This window comes from Pelophylax lessonae, assembly GCF_965119305.1.
Source record: "Pelophylax lessonae genome assembly, chromosome: 3".
Taxonomy (NCBI): Eukaryota; Metazoa; Chordata; class Amphibia; order Anura; family Ranidae; genus Pelophylax; species Pelophylax lessonae.
In genome coordinates, this window is record NC_138770.1 from 604611418 (window position 1) to 604638658 (window position 27241).

A 27241-nucleotide genomic window follows, 5' to 3' on the forward strand; every position below is an offset into this window, starting at 1 on the left:
TGAAGGCTCCCCCCTCCCTCCCTTCTCTCTCCTGCCTCCAAGCGAGTGAGTACACTAATGTAAGAGGGATGCAGATGTAAGGGGTACCCTATGGACTCTGATGTAAGGGGTACCTTGTGGACTCTGATGTAAGGGGTACCTTATGGACTCTGATGTAAGGGGTACCCTATGGACTCTGATATAAGGGGTACCCTATGGACTCTGATATAAGGGGTACCCTATGGACTCTGATATAAGGGGTACCCTATGGACTCTGATGTAAGGGGTACCCTATGGACTCTGATGTAAGGGGTACCCTATGGACTCTGATATAAGGGGTACCCTATGGACTCTGATATAAGGGGTACCCTATGGACTCTGATATAAGGGGTACCCTATGGACTCTGATGTAAGGGGTACCCTATGGACTCTGATATAAGGGGTACCCTATGGACTCTGATATAAGGGGTACCCTATGGACTCTGATATAAGGGGTACCCTATGGACTCTGATATAAGGGGTACCCTATGGACTCTGATGTAAGGGGTACCCTATGGACTCTGATATAAGGGGTACCCTATGGACTCTGATATAAGGGGTACCCTATGGACTCTGATATAAGGGGTTCCCCCTTAATAAAAAAAAAAATAAAACAAATTGCTGTGCGCCTCTAAAGTGTTCAGGTTTGGCTTGAAGAAAAGTTGGCAACCCTATTCCAGGGCAACAACTGGCCTGGTGACATCTCAGACCTGACTGACTCTAGCTGGGGGAGAACTGAGTAGTAATAAACAAGAGGAAATAGAAATCTTTCCGAAGCACACCAATGACACTGAATACTGAGAATATGACATAAGGCCATTCATGACAGGTTCTCTTCAGTCTCAGCAGAGCATGGAGGTCCATGCAGCTCTAACAAATCCCTGAAGGAGGAAGGAGCTCCCAGCTGCTGCCAAATCTACGTCAACAATTCCCAGCACCGCCCATCAACACGAACCACCAATCACAGCAATATACACATAACCTCACGCCCTCTGCTGCCTCATATCGGTCATCTTTGTTTTGGGCAAACTAACTCCGTTTCATATCGAAATAGAATGCGATACGAAACGCCAGATTAATTTAGCATTTCACTACCTCAAAAAAATCGTTTTACCAATGACATCATTGCTTTTTAAGACTAAACAATCAAATTGCTGTTAAGAAAACTTTAGGCACCAGTTTATTTAGGAGGTTGACTCGGCCTTGTTTTCTGTTGAGGGCAGGCGACATTTTCTAGAAAATTCTCTGACATTGTGAAAGCCAAGCCCGTCTTTGGCTTTACCTCAACAAAGATGGCGGCTGTGGGAAGACATTAAGGTCTTGCGTGAGCTCCCGCCTGGTAGACGTGCTGCGGCCGCATGACGCTGTGGCTGCGCCTGTGATCAGGGAAGGGTAAGATGGAGGTGTCTGTAGTGCAGGTGTGGCGGAGAGACCCGGGGAATGGGCGGCTGTGCCAGGCGGAGCTGCCACAGGGATCCACCGTGAGGGAGCTTCTTCCCTGCAGCGTCCCGGTAAGTGTCTGCGTGTTCCTATTACCGCGGGGCTAGGGCAGGTAATGTACAAGGAGCTCCAGGGGGGTGTATGATGGAGTCACTGAATAACACAGCAGCAGCAGGCTTTCTGGGGTCTCTGTGTGATCTAGTTGTATTACAGATGGATCCTGCCAGGAAGGCGATCATTTCCTTCTTCCTTTATAATGTTGGCAACGCCTTTCATTCCACATTGAGCTCACACTGCAGCGTTGTCACCCTGTGCACAGGATAGTGTTGCATGGAGTTCTCACCACTTCCCCCTCTCACACCTCTTCATCCTCCCAGGAACAGAGCAGTCTTTACACTTCTGCACTCATTTATTTAGAAATAACTTTGTCATTGAAGAGGGTGTAAACCCACTTAACTACCTCAATACCGGGCACTTTCACCCCCTTCCTGCCCAGGCCAATTTTCAGCTTTTAGCGCTGTTGCATTTTGAACGACAATTGCGTGGTCATGCAACGCTGCACCTAAACCAAATTTGTGTCGTTTTTTTCCCCACAGATAGAGCTTTCTTTTGGTGGTATTTGATCACCGCAAGGTTCTTTCTTTTTTGGTGCACAAATAAAAAAAGACCGACAAGTTTGAAAAAAAAAAAAAAACCTTTTTGTTTTATGTTATAAAATTTTGTAAACACGTTTTTTCCTGCCCTGATGGGGTGGCACTGGTGGGCAATAATGGGCACTGGTGGATGGCAATGGGCACTGGTGGGCAGCACTGATAGATGGCATTGGTGGGCAGCACTGATAGGGAGGGCACCACTGGCAGGCTCTCTGAGCTCTGATTGCAATCCCTGGTGGCCATGGTGGGCATCCCTGGTGGTCATGGTGGACATCCCTGGTGGCTCTAGTGGCACCCCCCCCCCCCCCCCCGGGCTGCACTGGTAATCAATGTTCTGATTACCAGCACAGACCCCCCCTGTGATCAGTGAGTAATTAGAAAAACTCACTGATGCCCTGGCAGGCACCAAATCGTCATTATAACGGCTGTATTTACATTACATGGCGGCTGTGATTGGACACAGCCGTCATGTGATCAGGAGGGCCAATCACAGGGCCCTCCTGCCAAAACCTGTTGCTCGGTGTCCGAGGGACACAGGCACATTGAGATTGCGGCACTGCGGCACGAGCTCGCTCCTTCTGAAGGACGTTCCGGAACGTCCGATCAGAAGGACGAGACTCCCACCTGGCCGTATTTGTACAGTGGCCGGTGGTTAATGACTTTTACCTATAGGTAAGCCTATGATAAGGCTTACCTATAGGTACTGTAAATATCTCCTAAACATGTACCGTTTAGGAGATATTTACATTTCATGCAGCCGATGACGTCCTTGGCGCATGTGCCATTTCTTCAGAGCTCTGTGCCGTGAGTGGCGGCTCCCACGTGCATGCGTGGGAGTGATGTCATGCGGCTCTGGCCAGTAATACAGCTGGAGTCCATAAAACCGGGTGAAGATGGATGCGCCCGGCAGCAGGGACAACGCGGGCTTCGTTGCAGGTAAGTGTCACATAATCTGCTAGTATGCGATGCATTTACTTTGCAGGGAAAAGAAATGTGTTACTCTTTAAGTAAAGTAGAACTAAAGGAAAAACCCTTTTTTTTATTTAATTTTGGTTAGAATAAGAGGGTTATAACCCCTGTCAGATAATTTTTCACTATCAGTGTCCCATTGGAGAGATTTTCCTTCACTTCCTGTCCAATTACCAAAACAGGAAAACCAGGAAGTGAGAGAAAATCCCTGCAAACCATACCATAGTTTGTAGACCCTTTCGAACAAAATAATTAATACACACTTTTTAAGATATATGTGATATATTTTTTTTTTTTCCATCAGAGGGTGCATGTGATCAGCACAGGGCCAATCGGCACTGTCTAGATATGTTCAGACAGCGAATCAAGGGTTTTGAAGCCTGATAGGACAATCATGGGAGAAATGAAAACTAGTTCCACCAGCAGTCACTGATAAAAGTCACACGATTGCTCTAATTGCTATATACAACTGATGAAAAAAGGTATTCATCAGTTTATATTACTGAAATAATTGTATTTCCATGTTCTGTGTACTGTAGGAGAACAGATATAGTGAATGCAGGATCTGGGTTTAGTAACACTTTAAAGTATTGCAGTGCTGAATAGCAAAAAATGTTCTGGTCATGAAGGGGGAAGTGGTAAAATGACACTAAAATTATAATTCTGATACAAAGCAGTGCAAAGCAATTTACAGATGGCGTAAAGTGATGTTTTTTTTTATCTTTTTACTTCTAGTTTGTGTTTTTTGAAATGTGTAAATATGTTAAAGAATACGTTTATATTTTATAACATATTACCTGTATTCAGGGTGTAACCTGTTACTGCTGCCCCCGCACTGTGTTACTATAAATTGGAGTTCTACCCGAAAGTGGAGCTTCCGCTTTAAAGACTCCTTGGCATGTCATTTTTTTTTTTTTTTTGTGGGGGGGGGCGGTTGTTTTACCTTGATTTGACAGGTACCCACTTCCACGCAGGCCACCTAGGCGGCTTGAGTGGAATTTTCTCCTCTCCCCCTCCCTCCCTGCAATCTTCTGAGACATGTCATGCCATTCACGACGCACAGCGCGACTCGAGCATGCCCAGTGTGCACCCGGCTGTGAAGCCGCAAGATATCATAGCTAGGTGCCCACACTAGTGATGCCAGCGCCGCAGAGAGAGAGAGGAGCGAGGCTTCAGGGGGGCTGGATCCTGGGACAGGTGAATGTGTGATTATTAAGTCAGCAGATAAACTTTTAGTAGTTGCTGACTTTTAATAAACTCAAAAACATCTGGAACTTCTCTTTGGCTGACAATTGCGTGGTCATGCAACGCTATACAAAAAAAAAAAAAAAACTTTCTTTTGGTAGTATTTGATCACCACTGGGTTATTTTTTGCATTATAAACATAAAACATTTGACAGTTTTGAAAAAAAAAATATATATATATTTTTTACTTTCTGCTATAAAACCTATTCAATAAAAAATTAAATTTCTTCATCGATTTAGGCCAATATGTATTCTGCTACGTGTTTTTGGTAGTGAAAATCCCAATAAGCATATATTGATTGGTTTGCACAAAAGTTATAGCGTCTACAAACTATGGTGTGTATGTATATATGTGTGTGTGTGTGTGTATGTATGTATATATATATATATATATATATATATATATATATATATATATATATATATATATATAATTAAAATTCATTATAATCTTTTACTAGTAATAGTGGCAATCAGCAAATTATAGCAGTACTGCACACTATTGGATACTTTGTGGGATCCAGTGACACTCACACAGTGATTAGTGCTAAGAATATGCACAGTAACGGTACTAATGACACTGGCTTGGAAGGGGTTAAATGTGTGCATAATCGGTGTTTTTGTGTACAGTGTGCTGCTTTTACTAAAGGATGTGATGGATTTTGTTTTCCTGCTTTGCAGGGAGAGAATATCCATCACATTGCTGCTGTCAGGATGGCGCTCTGCATTGTTTACATTGTGCCTTTAGGATAGACAGCAGAGAACGCACCATTTTATATGTCATGTCAGCGGACTCGGCACTTGAATAACACAGTGAACTCTTCGTTCATCCCCTGACAGCCAAGTATTCGGTTATGTGGGAGGTGCATTGGAGCTGGGCCAGCACATCACATAATTTAGAAAGTCCCAGAAAAGGAGAGGGCTATGGCGTGCAAGGTGAGAGGGGGCTGTTTTAGGTGATTGACACTTTCTGGAGCAGTCAGATTTTTGAGTAAATTCAAACACTACACCAGTAAATAAAATCATTGGTAATGGAAAGGAAAATGTAGCAAATTAGTTAAATGCTTGTTTTTTGTGTTAAGTTGGTAACAGAGTCTCTTTAAAAAAATAAATATTTTGTGTAATTTGATGGTTGTTTTTGTCTTCTTTTCAGGGAATATCTTGCTGTGATTTTTATGTGACCTGTAATGGGCGAAGAGTTAGCAGAGATGAAGCGTTGCAGAATGGATTCACTTACAGTGTGGAGCCACGACTCTGTGGAGGAAAAGGAGGTATGTTTGTGAAGCCTTAGAAGTTACTGGAAAGTCTTATCTACACTGCCAAGAAAATCATCAAATCTTAACCCCTTATTGCTGGCTCAATAAGAGCTCCCAATGCCACAGACGTTACTTAGGCTTCCCAATGATGTGATCACTGTGACTGGCTCTCACAGTGATAATGTGGATCAGGAGTCAGTCCTACCAGCTTCTGCTCTTCATTGTGTGGCTGGGAGCGGTCTATGAAAGTGTGGTCACGATAGAGCATGCTCCCAGCACAAACCAGTGTCTCGTATATGTGGCAGCCCAGACAAAAAGCCATCTCTGTGCTGTCATATACAGTATATGTATACAGCTGGCAGCAAGAGGATAACGACATATGTCCAAACACCCTGAAGCCTCGTATACACGATCAGATTATCGAACAAATATTCGTCCCTCTTTTGTTGAGTGCTAGTCTCGTATCGAAAGTGAAGAGGGTACTCGACATATGAAAATTTTTGTACAGCAGAATACAACTTCAGAAGTGATGTCATATGTTGAATTGTTTTGTATGTATTCTTTCGGTTGTGGGCATGCGTAGTGTTGCTCTTACCATTTTTTTTTTTTTTTCCAATTGAAAACTGTACTTATTAAGGCCCCTTTCATACTATCCGTCCATTGGGACGGATTCCGTTTTTCTCAGCTTTCCAGATTTGACGGATCGGGTCGGATGTCAGCGGACATGTCTCCACTGACATCCGACGCCCCATAGGAATGCATGGGGGGACCGTTGAGATCCGCCAAAAACAAATGAACAGGCGGATCTGAACGGTCCGCCTGTGTGAAGGGGCCTTAATGAAAATCTGACCGTTCACATACGATAAAAATTCTATAGCATGCACCTTCAGTTTTTGATGTCTGAAAAGTCGGATTTGGCTTTCAAAAGCACCATACGAAGGATCGATTTTCTTATTGTGTGTGCGAGCCTTTAATCTGGATTATAATGAAGGTTGTGTTGTATCTCTTAAAGGATAAGTCCACCCTAAATTTAATATCCCTGCATCTATAGATTGCCATGATCTAACACTAACCTATCTGGCCCTGTAAAGAAGAAATCAGTATACATACCTTTTTCTGAAGCCGATCCGACTCTATCTCCAGCGGCGCAAGCTCTGCAGAGGACATAGCCGACGACTGTGACAGGAATGGGAATTGACGTCACCCATAGACACTCTGGGGCTTCCATTGTCAGCTTTGTCCTCTGCTCCTGCCTCCACAGTGAAGCCACGGCTAACAGATCAGTGTGGCATCAGGTTGGATCGGCTTCAAAAAAAGGTAAGTATATGGATTTCTTCTTTATAGGGCTAGATGGGTTCGTGTTAGATCGTGGAGATCTATAGATGTAGGGATTTTAGTGTTTGGGTGGACTTATCCTTTTAATTGTTTGGGATTTGCATTATGGCCTTTATATCCAGTCAGGTTATCTGTTACTGCCTGCTAGAGAAATAAAAGCAGAGCTTCAGACACACGGCTAAATGCACAGTATAAGGCTCCATGTACACGGAACGCTGGAAATGGCCGTTTAGGAGCTGTTGGGCGTTTTTTTCAGAAGCCCCTGAACCCATCTACATTTTATCTTATCTGTCCATGTACACCAGGTCGTTTACAGTCATTTGCAGGCAGTTGCGTTCAGGGACTTTTTTTAGAACGCAATTATTTGCGTTCGAACGTGTGTTTCCCGGCGTTTCAAACGCGTCCGAACGCGATGACCCGCGTTTAGCGTTTGCGTTTTTCCATTTTAAAGGGGAATAATTTTTTTTGACCTCTAGGAACGCTTCTAAACGCAAACGCCGCTAAACGCGGGTACAAACGCGACCGAACGGACGTTTCAAACGTCCTAAAAATTCCAGCATTCAAAGGGACTTTTAACAACGTCCCGTGTACATGGAGCCTTAATGTGTTTACTGTTCAACATGCCTAAAGACCTGTAATTCTGCGTGGTTTATACACATCTGCTACACTGCACAGCAAGGCAGGTGACATATTACTTATGCCGGTTCAGCAGTATTGCATGGGATTATTATTATTATTATACAAGATTTTTATAGTGCCAACAGTTTGCACAGTGCTTTACAAAATTAAATTGGTTGTAAAAGCTGAAGGTTTTTTTTTTTTGTTTTTTTTTTTTTATCTTCATGTATTCTATGACTCTGTGTTTTTTACTTTTTGATGATATTCAAATTTTTGTGTATGTGTATATATATATGTATGTGTATATATATATGTGTATATATATATATATATATATATATATATATGAGCAAAATTATAGAATTACAAACTCAACACTTGTTTTTGCTCCATTTTTCATGAGCTGAACTCAAAGATCTTAGACTTTTTTTTTTTTTTTTTTTTTTTTCTATGTACACAAAAGGCCTATTTCTCTCAAATATTGATCATAAATCTGTGTTAGTGAGCACTTCTCCTTTGCCGCCATAATCCATCCACCTCACAGGTGTGGCATATCAAGATGCTGATTAGACAGCATGATTACCGCACAATTACCACAATAAAAGGCCACTCTAAAATGTGCAGTTTTATCACACAGCACAATGCCACAGATGTTGCAAGTTTTGAGGGAGTGTGCAATTTGCATGCTGACTGGAGAAATGTCCGCCAGAGCTTTTGCTTGTGAATTAAGTGTTCATTTATTTACCATAAGCCGTCTCCAAAGGCGTTTCTGAGAATTTGGCAGTACATCCAACCAGCCTTACAACCGCAAACCACGTGTGACCACACCAGCCCAGGGCCTCCACATCCAGCATCTTCACCTCCAAGATCGTCTGGGACCAGCCACCGGGACAGCTGCTGCAACAATCAGTTTGCATAACCAAAGAATTTCTTCACAAACTGTCAGAAACCGTCTCGGAGAAACTCATCTGCATGTTCGTCATCCTTATCGGGGGCTCAACCTGACTGCAGTTCATCGTCGTAACCGACTTGAATGCTCACATTCAATGGCGTCTGGCACTTTGAAGAGGTGTTCTCTTCACCAATGAATCCCCATTCTTAGGTCTTTGAGTTCAGCTCATGAAAAATGGGGGCAAAACAAGTGTTACACACACACACACACACACTGAGCAAAATTATAAAGTGTCTGTTTGTGTATATACTCTCTATATATATATATATATATATATATATATCTCTATCTATAATTTATTTTTTAATAGAAAAGATTGGATAGATTATATAGGGATTAGAATCCTTGTCAGGTTTAATTGCTTTCTTTGCCCCTTTAGGGAGATTCACCTTCTCTATTTACCGGTTTTACCAAGAGTGAAGGTTAAAAAAAGGTTCACATTTTGGGTTGTCACCAGAACAGAAATCCTCCAGTAGGGATGCCAGCTATGAGGATTATGGTGACTCTCTTCCCTCACTTCCTGTTTTGACTATGGGACAGGAAGTGAAGGGGACTTCTCCCCATTACCAGATGGTAAAATCACCAAAAATCCCCGTTTCCTGGGATTGCATACATTGTGGGAATTTTATGTAATCTCAGAGATGGGCCTTACAGTTATTATTTTTTTTTTTTTTTTTTAAACGTTTTTATGCTTCCTCTGTGCAGTTGGATTTGCACAGAGCAGCCCGGATCCCCCTCTTCTAGGGTCCTTCGTTGCTGCTCCTGGCCCCTCCCTCCTATCGAGTGCCCCCACTACTGCATTTATTTTTTGTTGTGGTGTGTGTTTTTTTTTTTTTTTTTTTTTTGTTTTCCCCAGAAATTATGGAAATGTTGAATGGTTTTTTTTTTTTTTTTCTTGTTTGGTTTGTGGTTCTGAGCACGAATGTATAAAAGGGGAATATAACTGGTGTATACTCTATTTCTAGGTTTCGGTTCCATGCTTAGGGCACTGGGTGCTCAAATTGAGAAGACCACAAACCGAGAGGCCTGTCGTGATCTCAGTGGAAGACGACTGAGAGATGTTAACCACGAAAAAGCGTAAGTCGCAAATTCTTGCTGGTTATAATCATGTATTATGAACTGAATGAATGAATTCAGTATTTTTTTTTGTACCATTCCTGGATTACAGAATACATTCCGGCTCTGTATTAAGATGCTTATTTCAGCACCCTCAAAGAGGTAAAGTGTAACAAAACTGGAATCTGCATTGCAGTTCAGCTTAATATTGCCCATGCAATGCAAAAACGAACCTTTGTGTGTTGGGAGTGAATGTATTTATAGAGAGGGTAAAGGAGTTCTGAAGGCAGAGAGTCAATATGACAGGCAATCAAATAGTATTTTCAGAATGAGTTTAGCAATGGCAGCATCCCTTTCCTTCCTATCCGTTCACATGCCTAGAGTGATAGGAAAGCCCCGTATAAGCCAAGTTGCTGGGTTTAGCTTATAGAGGGTTCTTGATGCCCCATGTGACAGATCGGAATGATTTCTGTCAGTGTGGTTGGTTTTTTTTAATGGTGGCTCATTGGCTAGAGTGGTTTAAGAGTAACATAAAGTAATAAACTGTTAAGTTTTTTTCTTTTTTTTTTTCAGTAGGTGATTTAATCACGTACCGTGTATGTCGTTGCTTTATCTTTTAATCCTTGCCAATGGCCCAGTTTGAAGGATAAGTTCAACGGCCACGTAATTCATTGGGAGCTCTGTGAATAAACTAAAACTACAGTTGGCTGGTGGCTTGTGGTTTTCAATGCACTTCGAGCTCTCTCGTATTCCATTGATTATTCCTGTCATTTAGTACCTGCCTGCCCCTATCCCGAGATGCAGGCAGACAGTGTGCTGAGTGTTTGCAGGATCCTGGCAATGCATCGGTGATCTGCTGATCACAGGTGCAAAGCCTTACAGGCTGCAGAGTTAAAAAATAATAGTAAATGCAAATTTTTTTACCTGCAAAAAGATGCACATTTTATTGTCCTTTTAAACTTATGCATGACCACAGCCTCAAGTTTTCTTTTTTTTAGGGTGGCTCCTTTCTCTTGTTGCACCTTATGGAACCACTCTTGCATGCAGGACAAGAATTGTCTCCCTACACTGTGTGTAACAATGGAAATACACGGCCTTATAGCCTGGGAGGGGCAAGGCACTCCCCTGCTCCTCCCTGGCTTAAAACTGCGTTATCCACTGGTAATTCACTCCTGTAAAAAAACAGAAGTTTAGAGAAGTGGCACTGAAAGAGCAGGAGCCAGCAGCAGCATTTTAAGTTGTGAAGTGCAAGTGCTGGGTTAGGAAATTAAACAAACAAATTGTTTACTAGCGAATTCTTTTTTTTATTCCCAGTATGGTAAACTAAAATTGCTGAAGGTTCGATACTGCATTAAAGTTCATGCCTGCATATTTGTTCTTGACAGTGATTCCGGGTAAAGCAAAAAGATCAGCATATCAGGCAACTCGTATTTACAAAAGGAGAGGTCCATAAGTTATTACCATACAAAACACACAAGCTGAACCATCCCCTCCCCCTTCTTCCCCACCCCCTTTCCCTAACAAGCAGTGGTTTGTAGACAGGCATAAGAGAATAAAAAAAAAATGAATTGCAATAAGAAGATTGGAAACCACCAGATTCAGCAGAGGACAATTTATTGAAGTTAGCCAGAAGACCTCCCCCCCCCCCCCCCTACAACAACCACCCACAACGATTACTCATGGAGCAATCAAGACAGAGTTGAGGAAGAATTGCCAGGAACCCCAGATCTTATCAAACTCATGAAAAGAGTCCTAGATTCTGCTTATTACTGTGTTTTCATCATTCTAGTTTGCAGGAAGCTGGATATGTTATAGGGTCCCTTTCAAATGGTATACCACAAACTACAGATTTGAGGCAGTTACTGCTGTCTAGTACCTGAAAAGCCTAGGCCCTAGGGCAGGGGTAGGGAACCTATGGCCGGGGGGCCGTATGCGGCCCTCAAAGTCATTTGGTCTGGCCCCCCGTGCAGCTGAGTCTGTGTCTCTCAGCTGATCTGTCAGAATGGAGCCGATGCTTCCTGTATAGTTTCGGCTCAGTTCTGACAGTCTGAGTCACAGGTGGAGTGATATCAAATGCACTCCGCCTGTGACCAATACAGGAAACATCGCCTCTTCCTCCAGCATTTCCCGCTAGCAGCACACACAGCAGTACCAGCCAGCTGTACCCACGAGCAGTACCAGCCAGCTGTACCCACGAGCAGTACCAGCCAGCTGTACCCACGAGCAGTACCAGCCAGCTGTACCCACGAGCAGTACCAGCCAGCTGTACCCACGAGCAGTACCAGCCAGCTGTACCCACGAGCAGTACCAGCCAGCTGTACCCACGAGCAGTACCAGCCAGCTGTACCCACGAGCAGTACCAGCCAGCTGTACCCGCCAGCAGTACCAGCCAGCTGTACCCGCCAGCAGTTCTTTTCAAAACTTACCACCACAACAAAGAGTCGACTGCGCTCCAGACTAACCGACTCAAACCTGGAAAACCAGTTGCGAGTAGCAACATAATTTAATACCAGCTAACATCACACACCTCACCAAAGCGAAGCAGTTGCAGCCATCACATTAGGGGTGAGTTAATTAAATGTTTGACCAAATATAACAGGCAGATTTTTAAGTTGATAATTTTGTATGGCCCCCAAATGATTTTATAAATACCCAAATGGCCCTTGGCAGAAAAAAGGGTCCCCACCCCTGCCCTAGGGCAACATCTTTTACTGCTATGGTCAGAGCGTAAATCCCCCACCCCACCTGCGTAGTGGTTTGGGAGTTCTACATTAAAGGTTCTTAAGGAAAACACAGTTGTGAGAGGTTACTGAAGGCAGAGAGTTAAAAACAGGAGGCTGTCTTATTTTAAAGTCCTTTTTTTTTCTTAATAGGATGGCTGAATGGATCAAGCAACAAGCAGAGCGTGAAGCAGAGAAGGAACAGAGGCGCCTAGAAAAACTTAAACGTAAACTGGAAGAACCAAAACACTACTTCACTGACCCAGACTATCACCAACAGCGCAGCGACATGTCTGAGAGGCTAGAGGACTCTGTCATTAAAGGTGAGAGTGTTCGATGCAGTTTTCTGGAAAATGCAGTGATCTCAAAATAGATATGGTTTATATTGGTCTGACTGATTAAAAAGGCTGACAAGCATGAAGACTTTTATTTTTTTTTTCTTGCATTTTTTACCTCTGTATTTTTTGTGACTTTCACTTTTTTTTTGTTAGCTCTTCCATATTTTTGTAGTACTACATGTGGTAGAGTAGCAGCTACATTGACTGCCTCCTTGTTTAATACCCAGCTTGGGAAACAACCTAAGTAGGGTTGAAGCAGTCTGAAATTCCTTTGCCTCAAAAGCAATTTTCCACCATGCAGGCATGGAGTGATGATGGCACTCCACCAGACATGTGCCAGTACTCAGGCTCTGCGATTGGCTGCTAGGCCTGGGCTCTGAGAAAAGATATTGACCATACAGAGAACATTTTCAGCAGGTCTGCTAAATTGTAGGTTTGAGAAAAAAAATAAATGTTTCAAAAAACTTTGGACTATGCAATGATCCGCCATCATTTCTCTCACCACTGACAGGTTAAGTGAATAATATTGATTATTTCATTACAATGGCATACAAAAGTTATTGGGATATATTAGGCAGCCACTAAACATGTTGTCCATGAAGTTGATGTGTTTAACCACTTAAGCCCCGGAAGATTTTACCCCCTTCCTGACCAGGGGGTATTTTGCGATTCGGCACTGCGTGACTTTAACGGACAATTGCGCGGCCGTGCGACGTTGTACCTAAACGAATTTGACGTCCTTTTTTTTCCCCCACAAACAGAGCTTTCTTTTGGTGGTATTTGATCACCTGTGCGTTTTTTTTTTTTTTTTTTTTTATCATGCGCTATAAACAAAAAAAGAGCGTCAATTTTGCAAAAATAACAATATTTTTCACATTTTTTTTTTATATGAAATTCCCCCCCAAAAAGTAAAAATCAAAGTTTTTTTAACATTTTCGGTCAATTTGTTTTATGCTACATATGTTTTGGTAAAAAAAAAATCGCAAAAAGTGTATTTTGATTGGTTTGCGCAAAAGTTATCGCGTTTACTAACCAAGAGAAAGATTTTTGTTGTGTGTTTTTTTTTTTTTTTTTTTTTTTTTTTTGCTCTGTACTGCGACATTGCGGCGGACAGATCGGACCCTTGACTGACATTTTTGACACTTTGGGGTTACCAGTGACATTTCTACAGTAATCAGTTCTACTGTAAAATTACACTGGCAGGGAAGGGGTTAACTTTATTTGAGGGAGGGGTGGTGTGTGTCCCTAGGGGCGTGATTCTAACTGTGATTGGCTGTGGCTTGAGCTTTAGAAACAGTGATCAACGGTCCTACATAGTAGAACCGTATGATCACTGTTTATACACAGGGGAGAATGACAGGCGGCGTGTTTACATCAGCCGCCTGCCTTTCTCCCTCTGCACCGACGATCGCCGAGTGACCGGCGGACATCGGGTCTGCCGGTCACACGCGCGGGGGGGGCTGCATGACCGCGCCTCCGGCGGCGCGCGCTTGCTCCCCAGAGCCTCACAGGCTAGTGACGTATATATACGTCACTTTGCCTGTGAGGGGCTGACCGCCGCAGTATATGTACTTACGGCGGTCGGCAAGTGTTTAAAAGCAGAAAAAAATGGGCTTCGCAGTTTGTATATGGGGCTACATAGACCATTCAGGGTGACTGGTGACCCATATCCACAGCCAAAAGCGTCTACAATGGGCATGTGAGTATCAGAAATGGAAGAAGGTGGCCTAGTATGATGAATTCATGTGTTTACATTATTTGGATGGCTTGATGCTTGTGTGTCGCTTACCTGGGGGAAGAGATGGCACCAGGGTGCAGTATGGGAAGAGGACAAGCTAGCAGAGGCAGTGTGACCCTTTGGGCAATGTTCTGCTGGGAAACCTTCTGTTCTGCCATTCGAATGGATGTTACTTGACACACATCATCTACCTAAACATTGTTACTGATCAAGTACATCCCATCATGGAAACAGAATTCCCTGATGGCAGTGGCCTCTTATAGCAGGATAATGTGTCCTTCCACACTGCAAAAATGGTTCAATGATGGTTTCAAGAACATAGCAATGAATTTGAGTTGTTAACTGATCACACCATGAATTGCACAGGAACTCTGTGTGTTCCTGTGCGATTCACATTTGATTAGGGTGCAGTGCGATTTCAGCCTATCCGTTTAAATGGACTGAAATTGCGCTGGAACACTGCAAAAGTAGTTCATGGACTACTTTACAAAATGCAGAGCAATCAGATTGCATGGTAATTCTTTATCATGCGATCTGGTGCAAATGGATGCACTGCTCATGCGACCTGCATTTGAGGGGTCGTTTAAAATTGCACTGACACTCACTGCAGATCCCAAGTGCAGTGCGATTTGGAGGAGGTGCAGGAAACGTGCGCGGAACATGGGTTTCCCATACCGTTAACTGGACCCAAGTCTTCAGATCTCAGTCCGATCGAGCGTCTGTGGGGTGTGCTGGGAAAACAAACCTGAACCATGAAGGCCTCACCTCACAGCAGCATACATTCAGTGGTCTCGTAGAATCCATGCCTTAGTGGGTCAGGTCTGTTTTGGCTGAAAAAGAAGGACCTACTTAATATTAGGTGAGTGGTCATGAAGTTATTGGTGTACATTCCCTTTTTAATATACATTGATTTTTACTAGCTACCTGACATTTAAATTAGTTGCTTTGGTAAGCTTGGTAAATACCATTGGAAACTGTGCAAAATGTTGCACCCTTTGTAGGTGAAAGCCTGTTTTGGTCATGTGCATAGTTACTTTATCTGCAGTTGTAGCTAAATATGTTTATTGGACTGAGGTTTCTTTTTACTAGGTCTGCAAGCTTCTTCAAGTACAGTGGTTTCTCCAGAGTCAAGTGACTGTTGCAAACGTAGGAAAAAGTCACCAAGTGGCAAAGGAAAATCCAGCAGGAAATTCTTATGGTAAGCCCAGTTATCGACCATTTAAAAAAAAAAAAAAGTTGGTAAACACTTGATAAAAAAAAAACATCTCCTGGTCTCTTGGGGAAAACACCTCCTGTATGAATTGGAGGACCCTCCTTTCAAGTGCACAATTTCAAGGGTATGTGGCATAAACTGTACAGATCTACATGTTGTAGATAACGCATATTTAAAGATATATTTATATACCTTTTTTGTAAATTAAAAAAAATAAATGCATCTAATTTTTCATGGGGGGGGAAAAAAATACATTTTTTTTTTCACTTCAGCCTGTAATGTATTGCACCCACAATCAGCAGATTGCAGGTTTAATGCCAGGATCCTGCAGACACTTAATATAGCTGTCTGCCTGTACCTCTTTTATGGACCGACAGTTACTGATTTGAAGGTAGTGCTCACCAGCACTCTCGCAGCTCATTGAGAACTACAAGCTTTCTACTGCGATGAAAGACAGGACTTGTAGTTCAGTCATTAATGCACTGGACCTTTAACTGAAGACGTAGCTGTGTGCTGCTCATTTTTTAAATTGTGGAGAAGATCCCCCTGCCCACTGTCACAGTGAGGGATCGTAGCGATGCACACAGCTGCATTATAGTAGCATAATCCTAAATAAGGGTGTAACTTTGCAAACTCTTGATGATTGTAAAGGTTCTTTTGGTTTTTTTTTTTTTTCTCTATCGTTCATTGATAAACGCCGCTCCATATAATTCTTGACCATTGGGTTATGCTGCCCCCTACAACAGTAGAACACTAGGCAGGAAAAAGCTTTACCACGTCTATGGGGCCGATACTACACCCTCTCAATCTGCTATGGGCTTCAGTTTGTTTCTGTCTAGTTTAGGAGTAGGACCTAGTTCCCGATTGGGACTTCAGTCTTGGCTTGCCTTTTTTTTATTTTAAAGGGTTATTTTAAAGGGAACCTTAGTTTAAAATTTATTTTTTTAGCTAGTTTTGTTCCTGAGAGAACTGCAATCAACCGCCGGCCTAGACTGCATATGCTAGATCTTTAAGGTCTACCAGCCCGGCCAGCGAGCGTGTGCAGGTTAAAGCCCAGCGCTAGGTCTCGCCACGAAAGAGCCCCAATGTACGCGGGCTGGCCTGTGAGTGAAAAACCACGTCGGGACGCACACGACCTGGTTTGGCCAGAAAAGATGTACACCGCTCAAGTAGATCTATATCCACAATCAGCCGTGGGTGCTGGACCTTGGTTCGCCACCGGATAACAAGAACATGAAGAGAAAGTGGCCGCAGACCAAACAGTCTTGATAGCAGCAAAGATTTATTGTACACATCTGGATACAAGGTACAACAGAATGAAAATGGTAGATGCGTTTCACACGACCAACAGCGTGCTTATTCACTTATTAGGTTTGGCCGCAGCGTACCCCTTGCCCGTCAGCTTTTGCGGTCTCGGTGTGGACGTGAGCCCCTCCTTGGGATGGTCGGCCCCCAGGTTCCCTTCTATTCCCCCAGCCCCTCTAAGAGTCACAATGGTCTTTTGGCCCCTACCCCCTCCCAGATTAGGTAGGAGCTGGCTTTGCCACTTGCTCCAGTAAGGGGGGGATGGATGCGGTTGTTGCTTACCGGGCTATCCGGATCGCACATAGGGGTCTTTGAGCAAGTTCCCGGCCCACTGAGAGTTAGTGACTGGGACAGCTGTCTACAGTGCCTGACTGAGCTGACTGGCGGATGCCGACGGATCGCCTAATATGGCCAGATTGGGCCGAGGGTTTGGCTGTGTCTACTGCGACTATATCCAGGTGGATTAGGCAGACCGTTGTACAGGCTTAATCATTGAAGGATTTAGGTTCCTCCTTTCCCTGTGACAGCACGTTCGACCAGAGCTCTGAGTAGTGCTTGGGCTTTTCATCATCAGGCCTCTGTTACTCAAGTGTGTAAGGCGGCGACTTGGTTGTCCCTGCATACTTTTACAAAATTCTACAAGGTAGATTTGCTGGCATCTGCGGATGCTTCCTTTGGCCGCAAGGTTTTGCAGGCTGCTGTTTAGAGGGTTTGTTCCTTCTTTGGGGGTATATTGTTCAGGTAGGCTCCAGTTGTTTTTTGTTGAGCTCCTGTTACCTGGTTGGCTATTGTTTAGCCTTGGATTTTTTTTTTTTTTTGCTGTCCCATCACTCATGTTTGGCACTGCTTTGTGACGTCCAAATGGTTCAAGAATCCTGAAGAGAATCATTGACTTCTCTTTAGGGGTTTTTTCTTTCATGGGTGAGCTCCTGTTCCTGGTTGAGCTCCTTGTTACCTAGTTGGCTAAGTTTAGCCTTTGGAGTTTACGTTTACTATCTGGTTGTGTTCTCCCCACCCCTCATGCCTACACTGCTTTGGGACGTCCCAATGTCTAAGAAGTATGAGAGCTGTGTTTTGTCAATGGACGATAGACAAAACAGGATTTTTGTAAGAACTTACAGTAAAATCCTTCTCTTGAGTCCATTGACAGACGCAGCACCCGCCCCTCTGATATGGGGATGGTTTTGGATCCTCTTTCACTGCTTGCAATGAAACAGTTTTTTACTAGAGCAGGGGGTGTGGGGTTATGCCTATAGGGACAGCCTTGTGGGCGTGGTGATTTGCTTTTTTCCTGCCTAGTACTACTGCTGCAGGGGGCAGCATAACCCAATGGCTAAGAAGTATGAGAGCTGCTTCTGTCAATGGACTCAAGGGAAAAGGATTTTATGGTAAGTTCTTACAAAAAGCCAGTTTTATTTTTCAGCACACAGGCGGCCCCTTTGTGCCTTTGGCATGCAGGAGAAAGGACCTATGCCACTTAGGTCATCTGGGGATTCCAAAAGACCTGGTCAGGTAAGCCCAGAACAGGCCCCTCCAGATCTGTGGACAAATCTCCGTCTGCATGAAGGGACGCCCTCCCCCATATCTGGGGTGAATGGACGTCTTCGTTTTCCTGTCCGGAACCATGGACCTCCTTGATTCAGGACAAATGGGCCCACGAGCTGCTCCGATCGGGTTAAAAGATCAAATTCAGGTCCTGACCATCGGACAGATTCTTCCCATCCAATCTACGGCTATCTTCAGATCGGTTAAGGGATCTACGAGAGGCAGTACAAGATCTGCTGTCGCAAAGGGTGGTTGTGCCAATTCCCTCTCAAACGCTTTCAAGGGTTTTATTCAAACCTGTTTACTGTTCCCAGAAAAGAAGGGAAAGTGCGTCCAATTCTGGACCTTAAGGCTCTGAATCGCTATATGCGGGTACAGAGGTTTAGAATGGAGTCCATTTGCCCGGTAGTGGTGCTCCTACACCAAGGGGACTTTTTGGCCTCTCTCAATATCGAGGACGCAAATCTGAACATCCCTATTTATGCTAGACACCAGCGTTTTCTTTGCTTTACTGAAGGAGAGGAACATTATCATATTGTGGCGTTACCGGTATTGGCATTACTGTGACAGCGGGAGATTGTGGGACTGGGGTACCTGGACGATCTCCTCTTAAGAGCAGACTCTCATTCAGTCCTGTTGGGCGACTTGTCAGTCACTGTATGGACTCTGCAAGAGTTTGGTTGGAACATCAATTTAAAAAAATCTGCTCTGGTCCCCTCTTAAAAGCTGGATTATCTGGGTCTGACTCTGGACTCAGCTTCGGTGAGGGTGTTTCTTTCCCCGGGAGAGCTGCAAAAGTTGCAGAAGGCGATTTTGCCTGCTGTTCTCCAGCAATCTTTCCTATCTGTGGACTTGCATGTGAGCATTAGGTCTGATGGTGTCGACCTTCGAGGCGGTTACGTTTGCTCAGTTCCACACACAAAGGGAAATTCTTGTCAAGTGGAACAAAGATCCGAAATCCTTGGACACTGATTCGGTTGAGTCATAGCACAAGGAGTGCTCTTCTGTGGTGGCTTTGCTTGTTGGCATTAAGCCAGGGCAAATCCTTCCTTCCTTCCTTCCTTTCATTGTTTTGGACAGTGGTAACCACGGATTCCAGCCTGTCCGGCTGGGAAGGAGTGCTTGGGAAGCCTGTGTCCGGGGGTCCTTGACCATGGAGGAGTCCAGACTGCCGATCAATATTCTGGAACTTGGAGCAATAAAGCTTTGCCTGAGTCACTGGACGAATCGTCTGCAGGGTTGTCCAGTTCGGCTTCAATCGGAAAATGCCATGGCTGTGGCTTACGTCAATCAAGAGTGCCCTGGCGGCCAAGATCCTGAAATGGGCAGAAAATTGTCTTCCAGCCCTTTCCGCTGTGCATATCCCAGGAGTGGAAAAACTGGCAGGCTGATTACCTGAGTCGTCAGGTGTTGGATCAGGGGGAATGGTCCCTGCACCCGGAGGTGTTTCACCTGCTATCTGTCTGGTGGGGGGACACCCGACATCGACCTAAGGTTAGCCTCTCGACTCAACAAGAAGGTTCAGAGGCCAGGTCTCCGGATCCTCTGGCCGACGCCACACACTCTGGTGGCTCTTTGGAGTCAGTATCGACTGATTTATGCATTCCCTCTGCTGAAGCTCCTGCTGAGGATTCTGCGCACAATAGAGGTGGAAAGTATTCTGGTCATTCTGTTGGCCCCAGACTGGCCTCACCGGTCTTGGTACGCAAATCTGGTAAGGTTGGTCGCCGATGCTCCTTGGAGACTTCCTCTCAGGGAAGATCTGCTGTCTCAGGAAATCGTACATCTCATGATGTGAATCGCTGAAGGTGCATCCTCGCTTTTTTTCAGTGGCTAGGATTTTGGCCTTTCTCCAGAGGGGTTGAAAAGCGGTTGGCCTTGGGTACTGTCCTTCAAAAACCTACCTTTGAGAACTTTAGGGATATTCCTCTGCTTACTGTTACAGAAGGTAGCCTTTTTGGTGGCTATTACTTTTGCTTGCAGAGTATCTGAATTGGCGGCACTATCCTGCTGTTCACCTTTATCTGGTGATCCACAGAGATAAAGTGGTACTTCGACCTAATCAGTCCTTTCTTCTTTTCCAGATGGATCAGGCAGACGGTGGTACAGGCTTATTCACTGTAGGGTCAGGTTCCACCTTTCCCTGTGAAGGCGCATTCTACTTGGGCGCTGAGTGCTTCTTGGGCTTTTCGCCATGGGGGGTAGTGATTCAAGTTTGCAAGACGGCAACTTGGTCGTCTGTGCACACGTTCTCAAAATTCTATAAAGTAGATGTGTTGGCATCCTCGGATGCTTCTTTTGGCTGCATAGTTTTACAGGCTGCTGTTTAAAAGAGACTTAAGTCTCTTTGAGAGTGTTTGTTGCTGTTGAGCTCCAGTTGTTCCTGGTTGAGCTCCATGCTCACTGGTTGAGTAAAGTTGTGTTGTTTTCTTTTTTGTTTTTTGTTTTTTTTAGCCTTTTTGGGAATTGCGTTCTTTTTCTGAATTGTTTTCCCACCATTCATGCAAATACTGATTTGGTTCGTCCCAATGGTCATTCTATGGAGCTGCGTCTGTCAATGAACGATAGAGAACTGGATTTTTGACTCGCCGTAAAATCCTTTTCTCTGAAGTTCATTGACAGAACAGCACCCGCCCCTCTATCTTGAGTGGGTTGGGGGGTTTTTCCTCCTAAACACTGCTTGCAATGAAACTGAAGCCTATAGCAGAGTGTGGGGTTATGCCTGCAGGGACGGCCCCATAGGCACGGTAAAGATTTTTCTTGCCTAGTGTTCTACTCCTTTAGGGGGCAGCATAACCCAATGGTCAAGAATTATATGGAGCTCCGTCTGTCAATGAATTTCAGAGAAAAGTGTTTTACGGTAAGTAAAAAATCTAGTTATCTCATAAAATAACATGTTATACTTGCCTACTATGTGCAGTTGGTTTTGCACAAGGCAGCCCAGATCCTCCCCTTCTCGGGTTTCTGGCTGGAACTCCTGGCCTCTCCCTGTTGAGTGCCCCCAGAGCAAGCAGCTTGCTATGGTGGCACCTGAGCCGAGCTGCAGCTCCGTGTATCCATTCAGACAGGGAGCCATGGTTCAGCCCCTTTCCCCCTCTCTCCTCATCGAGTTTGATTGACCGCAGAGGGAGACAATGGCTGAGACAGCAGCAGTGCCAATCAGGAGGGAGAGTCCCGGACAGCCGAGACATTTGTGGACATCACTGGATTGAAATGGGGCTCAGGTAAGTATTAGGGGGGCTGCTGCACACAGGTTTTTTTTTTTTTTTTTTATCCTAATGCAAAGAATGCATTAAGTTTTTAAAAAAAAAAAACTCCTTTAATTTGTTTGTAAAGGCTCAAGGTTATTTACCCTTATGCATTCTATACATAAAGATAAACCACCTCTGTGCAACAGCCCCCCCCCCCAATACTTACCTGAGCCCCAGTGTGATCCAGAGATGTGAACAAGAGGCTCAGCTCTTCTGGGACGCCTCTCCTCATTGGCTGAGACAGCAGCAGTAGCCATTGGTACCCGCTGCTGTCAATCACAGTAGTCAATGAGCCATTGAAGGAAGAGGTAATGGGGCCAAGCTGCGGCTGTGTGTCTGACTGGACATGTAGAGCCACATATATAGTAATCATAAACACATTTGTGATAATGGCACAATGTTCCCTGTATGATGACTAATACTTGGTGATCCTGACATGAATATCTTCCTTTCCGGTTATACGGTGACAACACTGTCTCAGTCTCTCATTTGCTCTTCTGTGTTAACCTGTCACACTGGCTTCCAATAGAGACGGCTACAAACAGTTGTATCAATGCACACTGCACACACCTAGTCCACTTGTCTCACCATCAGGAAACTTGCCCCAAGAAATGCCAAGCCGTCATTGCTAAGGGGAATGCATACAGGAAATGGCTGTAAGACTGGCAGCATGTTATGCAGCAAAGGATATAAAAAACAGTATTTTAAAAACAGCAGTGGAGTATGATAGACGGTAACTGTCATTCGGGTAGTTTACATCACCTTTGCCTAACATCATTTTAGTCTTGATCGGAGGCTCATTTGACAGGGTGACAACGCAACTGGAGTCAAGGACAATGTTGTCACGGTATAACAGGAAGTGTGTGGACAAGGACCTCAATGGCAGTGTCACTTTTTTTTTTTTTATTTCCTTGTGATTCAACTAGTGAAATATCTGGTTTGAATTCCTGGATCTGCACACCTGCTTCACCTACGTGAATCCCACTTCACCCATGGCTTTATTTTTTTTTTATTTTATGTACAGTAAAACGCAACAAGAAAAGGAAGAACTCGCATAATTGCAAAGTGGGTGGGAACAGGGCCAGAATCTATAGCTGGAAGAAAGAAGTAGCAAGGCATCTAGTATGAAATTAAATATCCACATGGTTGTGTAATAACAGATGCAGCCACTGGAGGGAGCTGGTGTCTGCCCAAAATTGTAACCAATCCTCATGTAAAGTGCCTGCTGTGTAACTCCAGGGTGTGAGTTGGTAACATTCCAGATGGTGAAAATTTCAACACATTGGTGGTAAATTAGTGTCATATTTTACATCTTTTAGCATAGAAGTTAATTCCTAGAGGCTGCAGGTCCTTTGGTATAAAGTTTCAAGTTTTCTTGGCATGTCCTATGGTGTAACATTTTTTGTTTTTTAATCTCAGGACTGGAGTGGAAGGGTTGGAAGTTTCAAGCTCTGACAGTGACTCAGAATCTCCCAGCACATCGGCATCTTCTCAAAGTGAAGAGCAGCAAGTGCACAGCTTTGACAGCGATTCTGATGAACAGGCACAGTGTTCCTCATCCACCTCGATAACCACACAGCAGAGTCCAGAGCCAAGCAACCACATCAACCTTGACGAAGAGGCTACAGGCCATGAACCGTTAGTTTCTGATTCTGGCCAGACAGAAGTTGTCGAGGCTGCACACAAAGGACAGCCAGTCTCTGACCCTGGCCAGATAGAACTTTCTGAAGAGGCCATAGATAAAGGGCAGTCAGTCTCTGATTCTGACCAGGCAGAACGTTCAGAGGCTATGCCAGAACTCGTGAAACCGACCTTCACCCCTGACCCACCAAAGGAGTCCCCTGGCATGGTAAGTAAACCCCATTATAGTGCTAGAGGTTTTTCTTCAACACTATTAGTGAAAAACAAACTGGTAAAGTAAAACCCTTCCCAGCAACGTTTTACATTTTAAATGCCTAGAGTTCTACTTTAAAGTGAACTTACCACCTGTGTGCCCCTCGGGGGGGAAATTTTATCAAAGCTGAATTCCAGCTTTTGATAGACTTCACATAATTTGTTTGGGCCAACTTAGGCCTCTTACACACGATACTCCTGTTTGAGCATCTACTATTTCCAGACGTTTTTTTGGTATGTATTTGCACGTATTCATGCGTGCATTGAGGCTTAAATTACTGACCAAAAATGCAGATTTTTCCATTTTGTTCTTACTGAAGAATACACAGTGCTTGTTTACGCGCCTGTGTGCACAGGCACATAACAATTAATGGGCTGTATTTTAGCTCAGAAAACAAACAAAGCTGTACGGAGCTTTTTCAAGCTGCGAGATGCTCAAATAGGAGTATCGTGTGCAAGAGGCCTTATGGGCCATACACACTATAAGATTTTCTGAAGACTTTTTCCTTTCGATTTACCAAAACCATATAATATGAGGTCAAACCTAAACACTTTCAATTTGTATGCAATCTGGCAGGCCCTTGCACTACATAGAAAAGGTAAATCTGAAGGAAAAAGTCTTCAGAAAATCTTAGTGTGTATGGCCCTTTAGGCTGTGTCCCACATGTGAGACCTGTGGATGTGCAATATAAATTGTATGTTTTTTTAGGTCTTAGGCTACGTACAGCATACCGCACTGTATTCCAGGTTCGAGCAGAGACTTACTGGCTCATACCTGGAATACAATGGTCTGATCGGCGTTCAGCCATTTAGAGAGAACAATGTATTCTAGCAGTAAATACAAAGCATCCTCTGATTGGCTGAGTCAGAGGTTGTGACCTCATCAGCCCACCTCTCTGACTTAGCCAGTAAGAGGAAGCTTTGTATTCATCGCTAGAATATATTGTGTTCTCTGAATGGCTGAGCACTGATCAGAGAGACTATTCTGTTCTGGGGTATGAGACAGGATGTCTCTGCTCGAACCTGGAACACAGTGGAATATGCTGTACGTGGCCTCAGCTACATACAGTTTATACAGCACATCCAGCGGCCTCACATGTTAGGTAGGTACTTAGTTTGTTTGTACCTAAACAAACTATGAAAAGTGTATCAAAAGCTGAAATTCAGCTTTAAAGGGCATGTACCTTTACCAGGAAGTTGGAACAAGTGACTGCTTAGATACATTGCCTGCTATAATTTCATAATGTAGAGATGACACTTCTGAAGATGTTTGTTGCACTGTGGGATAAAGTAGTCGCTCCTAAGATGTGAAATGGAGGAGATGCGAGTAAACTGAACATGCTGGGTGTTTGGGACCCTTTGGATTGCATGAGAAACTAGCGAGAGCTGTGGGGAACCCAGGAGAATAACATCCCCAGAAGTGTTGGTTTCCCAACAGATGTTTGATCAGACATTGATCACAAACCGAAAGCAGGAAATAAGTATTTACAATGTTTCACAGGTGCTTGTTATCCAAGTAATTTTACAAAATCACACAGGGTCAATACTACACAATAAAAAAATACCTTCACTATAGCAGTGTTCATTTCGTCGACTAAAACCGACTAAAACGTTTTCGTCGACTAACACAATTCAGATGACTAAAATACGACTAAAACTAAAAGGGCATTTTAGTCTTAAGACTAAAATACGACTAAAACTAAAATGGCATTTTAGTCAAAAGACTATAACTAAAACTAAATCGAAATTTGCTGCCAAAATTAACACTGGTGCATGCTCAAAGCTTAGTACCATAAATAACATATTAGATTTTTCACTCCAGGACCAGCAGTAGTATATAATGAGTTTGGAAATTGTAGAGAAATGCTTAAATAATGCATTACAAATTACAATTGAACTACACCCATTTGATTATAGATGACTAATATGAGTTTTAGTCGACTAAAATTAGTTTTAGTCGACTAATATGTAGGACGTTTTAGTCGACTAAAATATACTGTAGTTTTAGTCGACTAAATACGACTAAAACTAAAACACTTGCAGAAGACTAAAATGGGACTAAAATGCCATTTTAGTCCTAAGACTAAAACTAAATTGAAATTTGCTGCCAAAATTAACACTGCACTATAGTGACCTGGTATAAGCACACTGCAAATCGAATCTGACTCGTGTCCTTAATGCTTGTTCCTAGTCAGTGACCCTAAAAAATAAATAAATAAATAAAAGCAGGATGGCAGCTTTAGAGCCTGCACAGGAAAAAAAAAACATGCTCCTATGTTCAGACTTTACAGGATCCTCTTTAAGAAGTCTTCCTCATAAATATACTCTATAGAGTAACATGCCCCTCTTCTCCAGAGCATTGAATCTTGAATTCTGTGAAGGCTGGAAAGTGTCAGAAAACTAGAAAGTGAGGTGCGTAGCAGTGCTTGCTCAGCTCTTTTTTTACAGAATTTACTCCACCTTAGGAAATCTAAACTGGTTACTGTTTCAGGTTTGTAATTATAGCCTGACAGGTCCACTTTATGGAGACCGAGAACATGTTACCGTTACTTAATGGTTATTTCCTTTTTTTTTTCTGTAGGACTCTGCTTCCTTTGACCTCATGTCATTCTCCTCTGCTGTACAACTAGAGGCTCTGGGTCTTGACAAGTTGAAGACGGAACTGATAGCGCTGGGTCTGAAGTGTGGTGGGACTTTACAGGAGCGTGCAGCCAGACTATTCTCTGTGCGTGGACTTTCCAGAGAACAGATAGACCTGGCTCTTTTTGCCAAACCAGCCAAAGCAAAGAAAAAATAAAGCATTAAGAAGGTCTCTGTGGATTGGGTTGAAGACAACTGGGGGCAATGGGACACAGATTGTTGCCACAACAGAAGTGGGGTGCACTTGGGCTCATAAGGCTTCTGGGAAAAGTCACTGTTAAGGTCTAAGTCTGTATGTATGAAAGCCATTATCTGTATTTGTTTTAAATAAAACTTTGTACATTTTCATTTAAATGTGTTTTTTTTTATTTTTTTATTAAGGGCAAGAGCCCGTTGCTGTTGCTAATGGGGGGGGGGGGGGGAGATCCTATCTGGGTAATCAATGTTCTTTGCAAGGATTTTTTTTTTTTTTTGCGCACTCATTATTACTACAGAAATAGCTGTTTTGTTTGACTATATGTCCTGTACAGATTGATTCTGAATAGGAGTGACCAGTTCATTATATTATAATCTGGTGTTTTGATGAGTGGTTGCAATGTCTGCCCCCCTTTTTAGAAGTAACAAATCCTTAGGGAGCATTATTTTTCAAAAATAAAATTTCTCTTTCGTTCATTGATGGACAGAGCTCCTGTCATTTTTGACCATTGGATTATTCTGCCCCCTACAGGAGTAGGACACTAGGCAGAATAAACTTCTGACTGCATCCATGGGCAGTCCCAGGGGTTATACTCCTTCTTCCTGCTATAGTCACTGTTTTTTTTATGCCTATTCAGTAGTAAGGACCTAGTTTCTTGCTGTGATCTTTGGTCCTGGCAAATTTTTTTTAGTTATATTTTTTCCTCCTGGACTTTTCCTGTGAGATCTACTATCAACTGCCTGGCTGGGTGACGGGCTGGTTATTCAAGATACAGTTGTCTCCCCAGTCTGGCCAACGAGCTCGTGCAGGCCTCAGCTCCGCGCTAAGTCGGCTGCGACAGCCCCACTAGACAGGGGCTG

The 27241-nt window shown here is 43.6% G+C and overlaps 1 protein-coding gene across 1 annotated transcript; it reads left to right on the forward strand.

The window, feature by feature from the left end:
- The first annotated feature begins 1363 nt into the window (after window positions 1-1363).
- SDE2 (SDE2 telomere maintenance homolog) lies at window positions 1364-26440 on the forward strand. The gene is made up of 7 exons (XM_082252472.1): window positions 1364-1529; window positions 5479-5596; window positions 9452-9563; window positions 12416-12585; window positions 15428-15536; window positions 23072-23501; window positions 26127-26440. Exons 1-7 carry the CDS (start codon window positions 1416-1418, stop codon window positions 26340-26342), a joined length of 1269 nt encoding a protein of 422 aa, XP_082108598.1. The 5' UTR covers window positions 1364-1415; the 3' UTR covers window positions 26343-26440.
- Window positions 26441-27241: the final 801 nt, after the last annotated feature.

Coding starts and splice junctions, on each gene's coding strand:
- SDE2 (XM_082252472.1), top strand. CDS start 1,416: ATGGAGGTGTCTGTAGTGCAGGTGTGGCGGAGAGACCCGGGGAATGGG. Junction 5,597..9,451: donor ACTCTGTGGAGGAAAAGGAG/GTATGTTTGTGA, acceptor CTCTATTTCTAG/GTTTCGGTTCCATGCTTAGG. Junction 12,586..15,427: donor AGAGGACTCTGTCATTAAAG/GTGAGAGTGTTC, acceptor TCTTTTTACTAG/GTCTGCAAGCTTCTTCAAGT.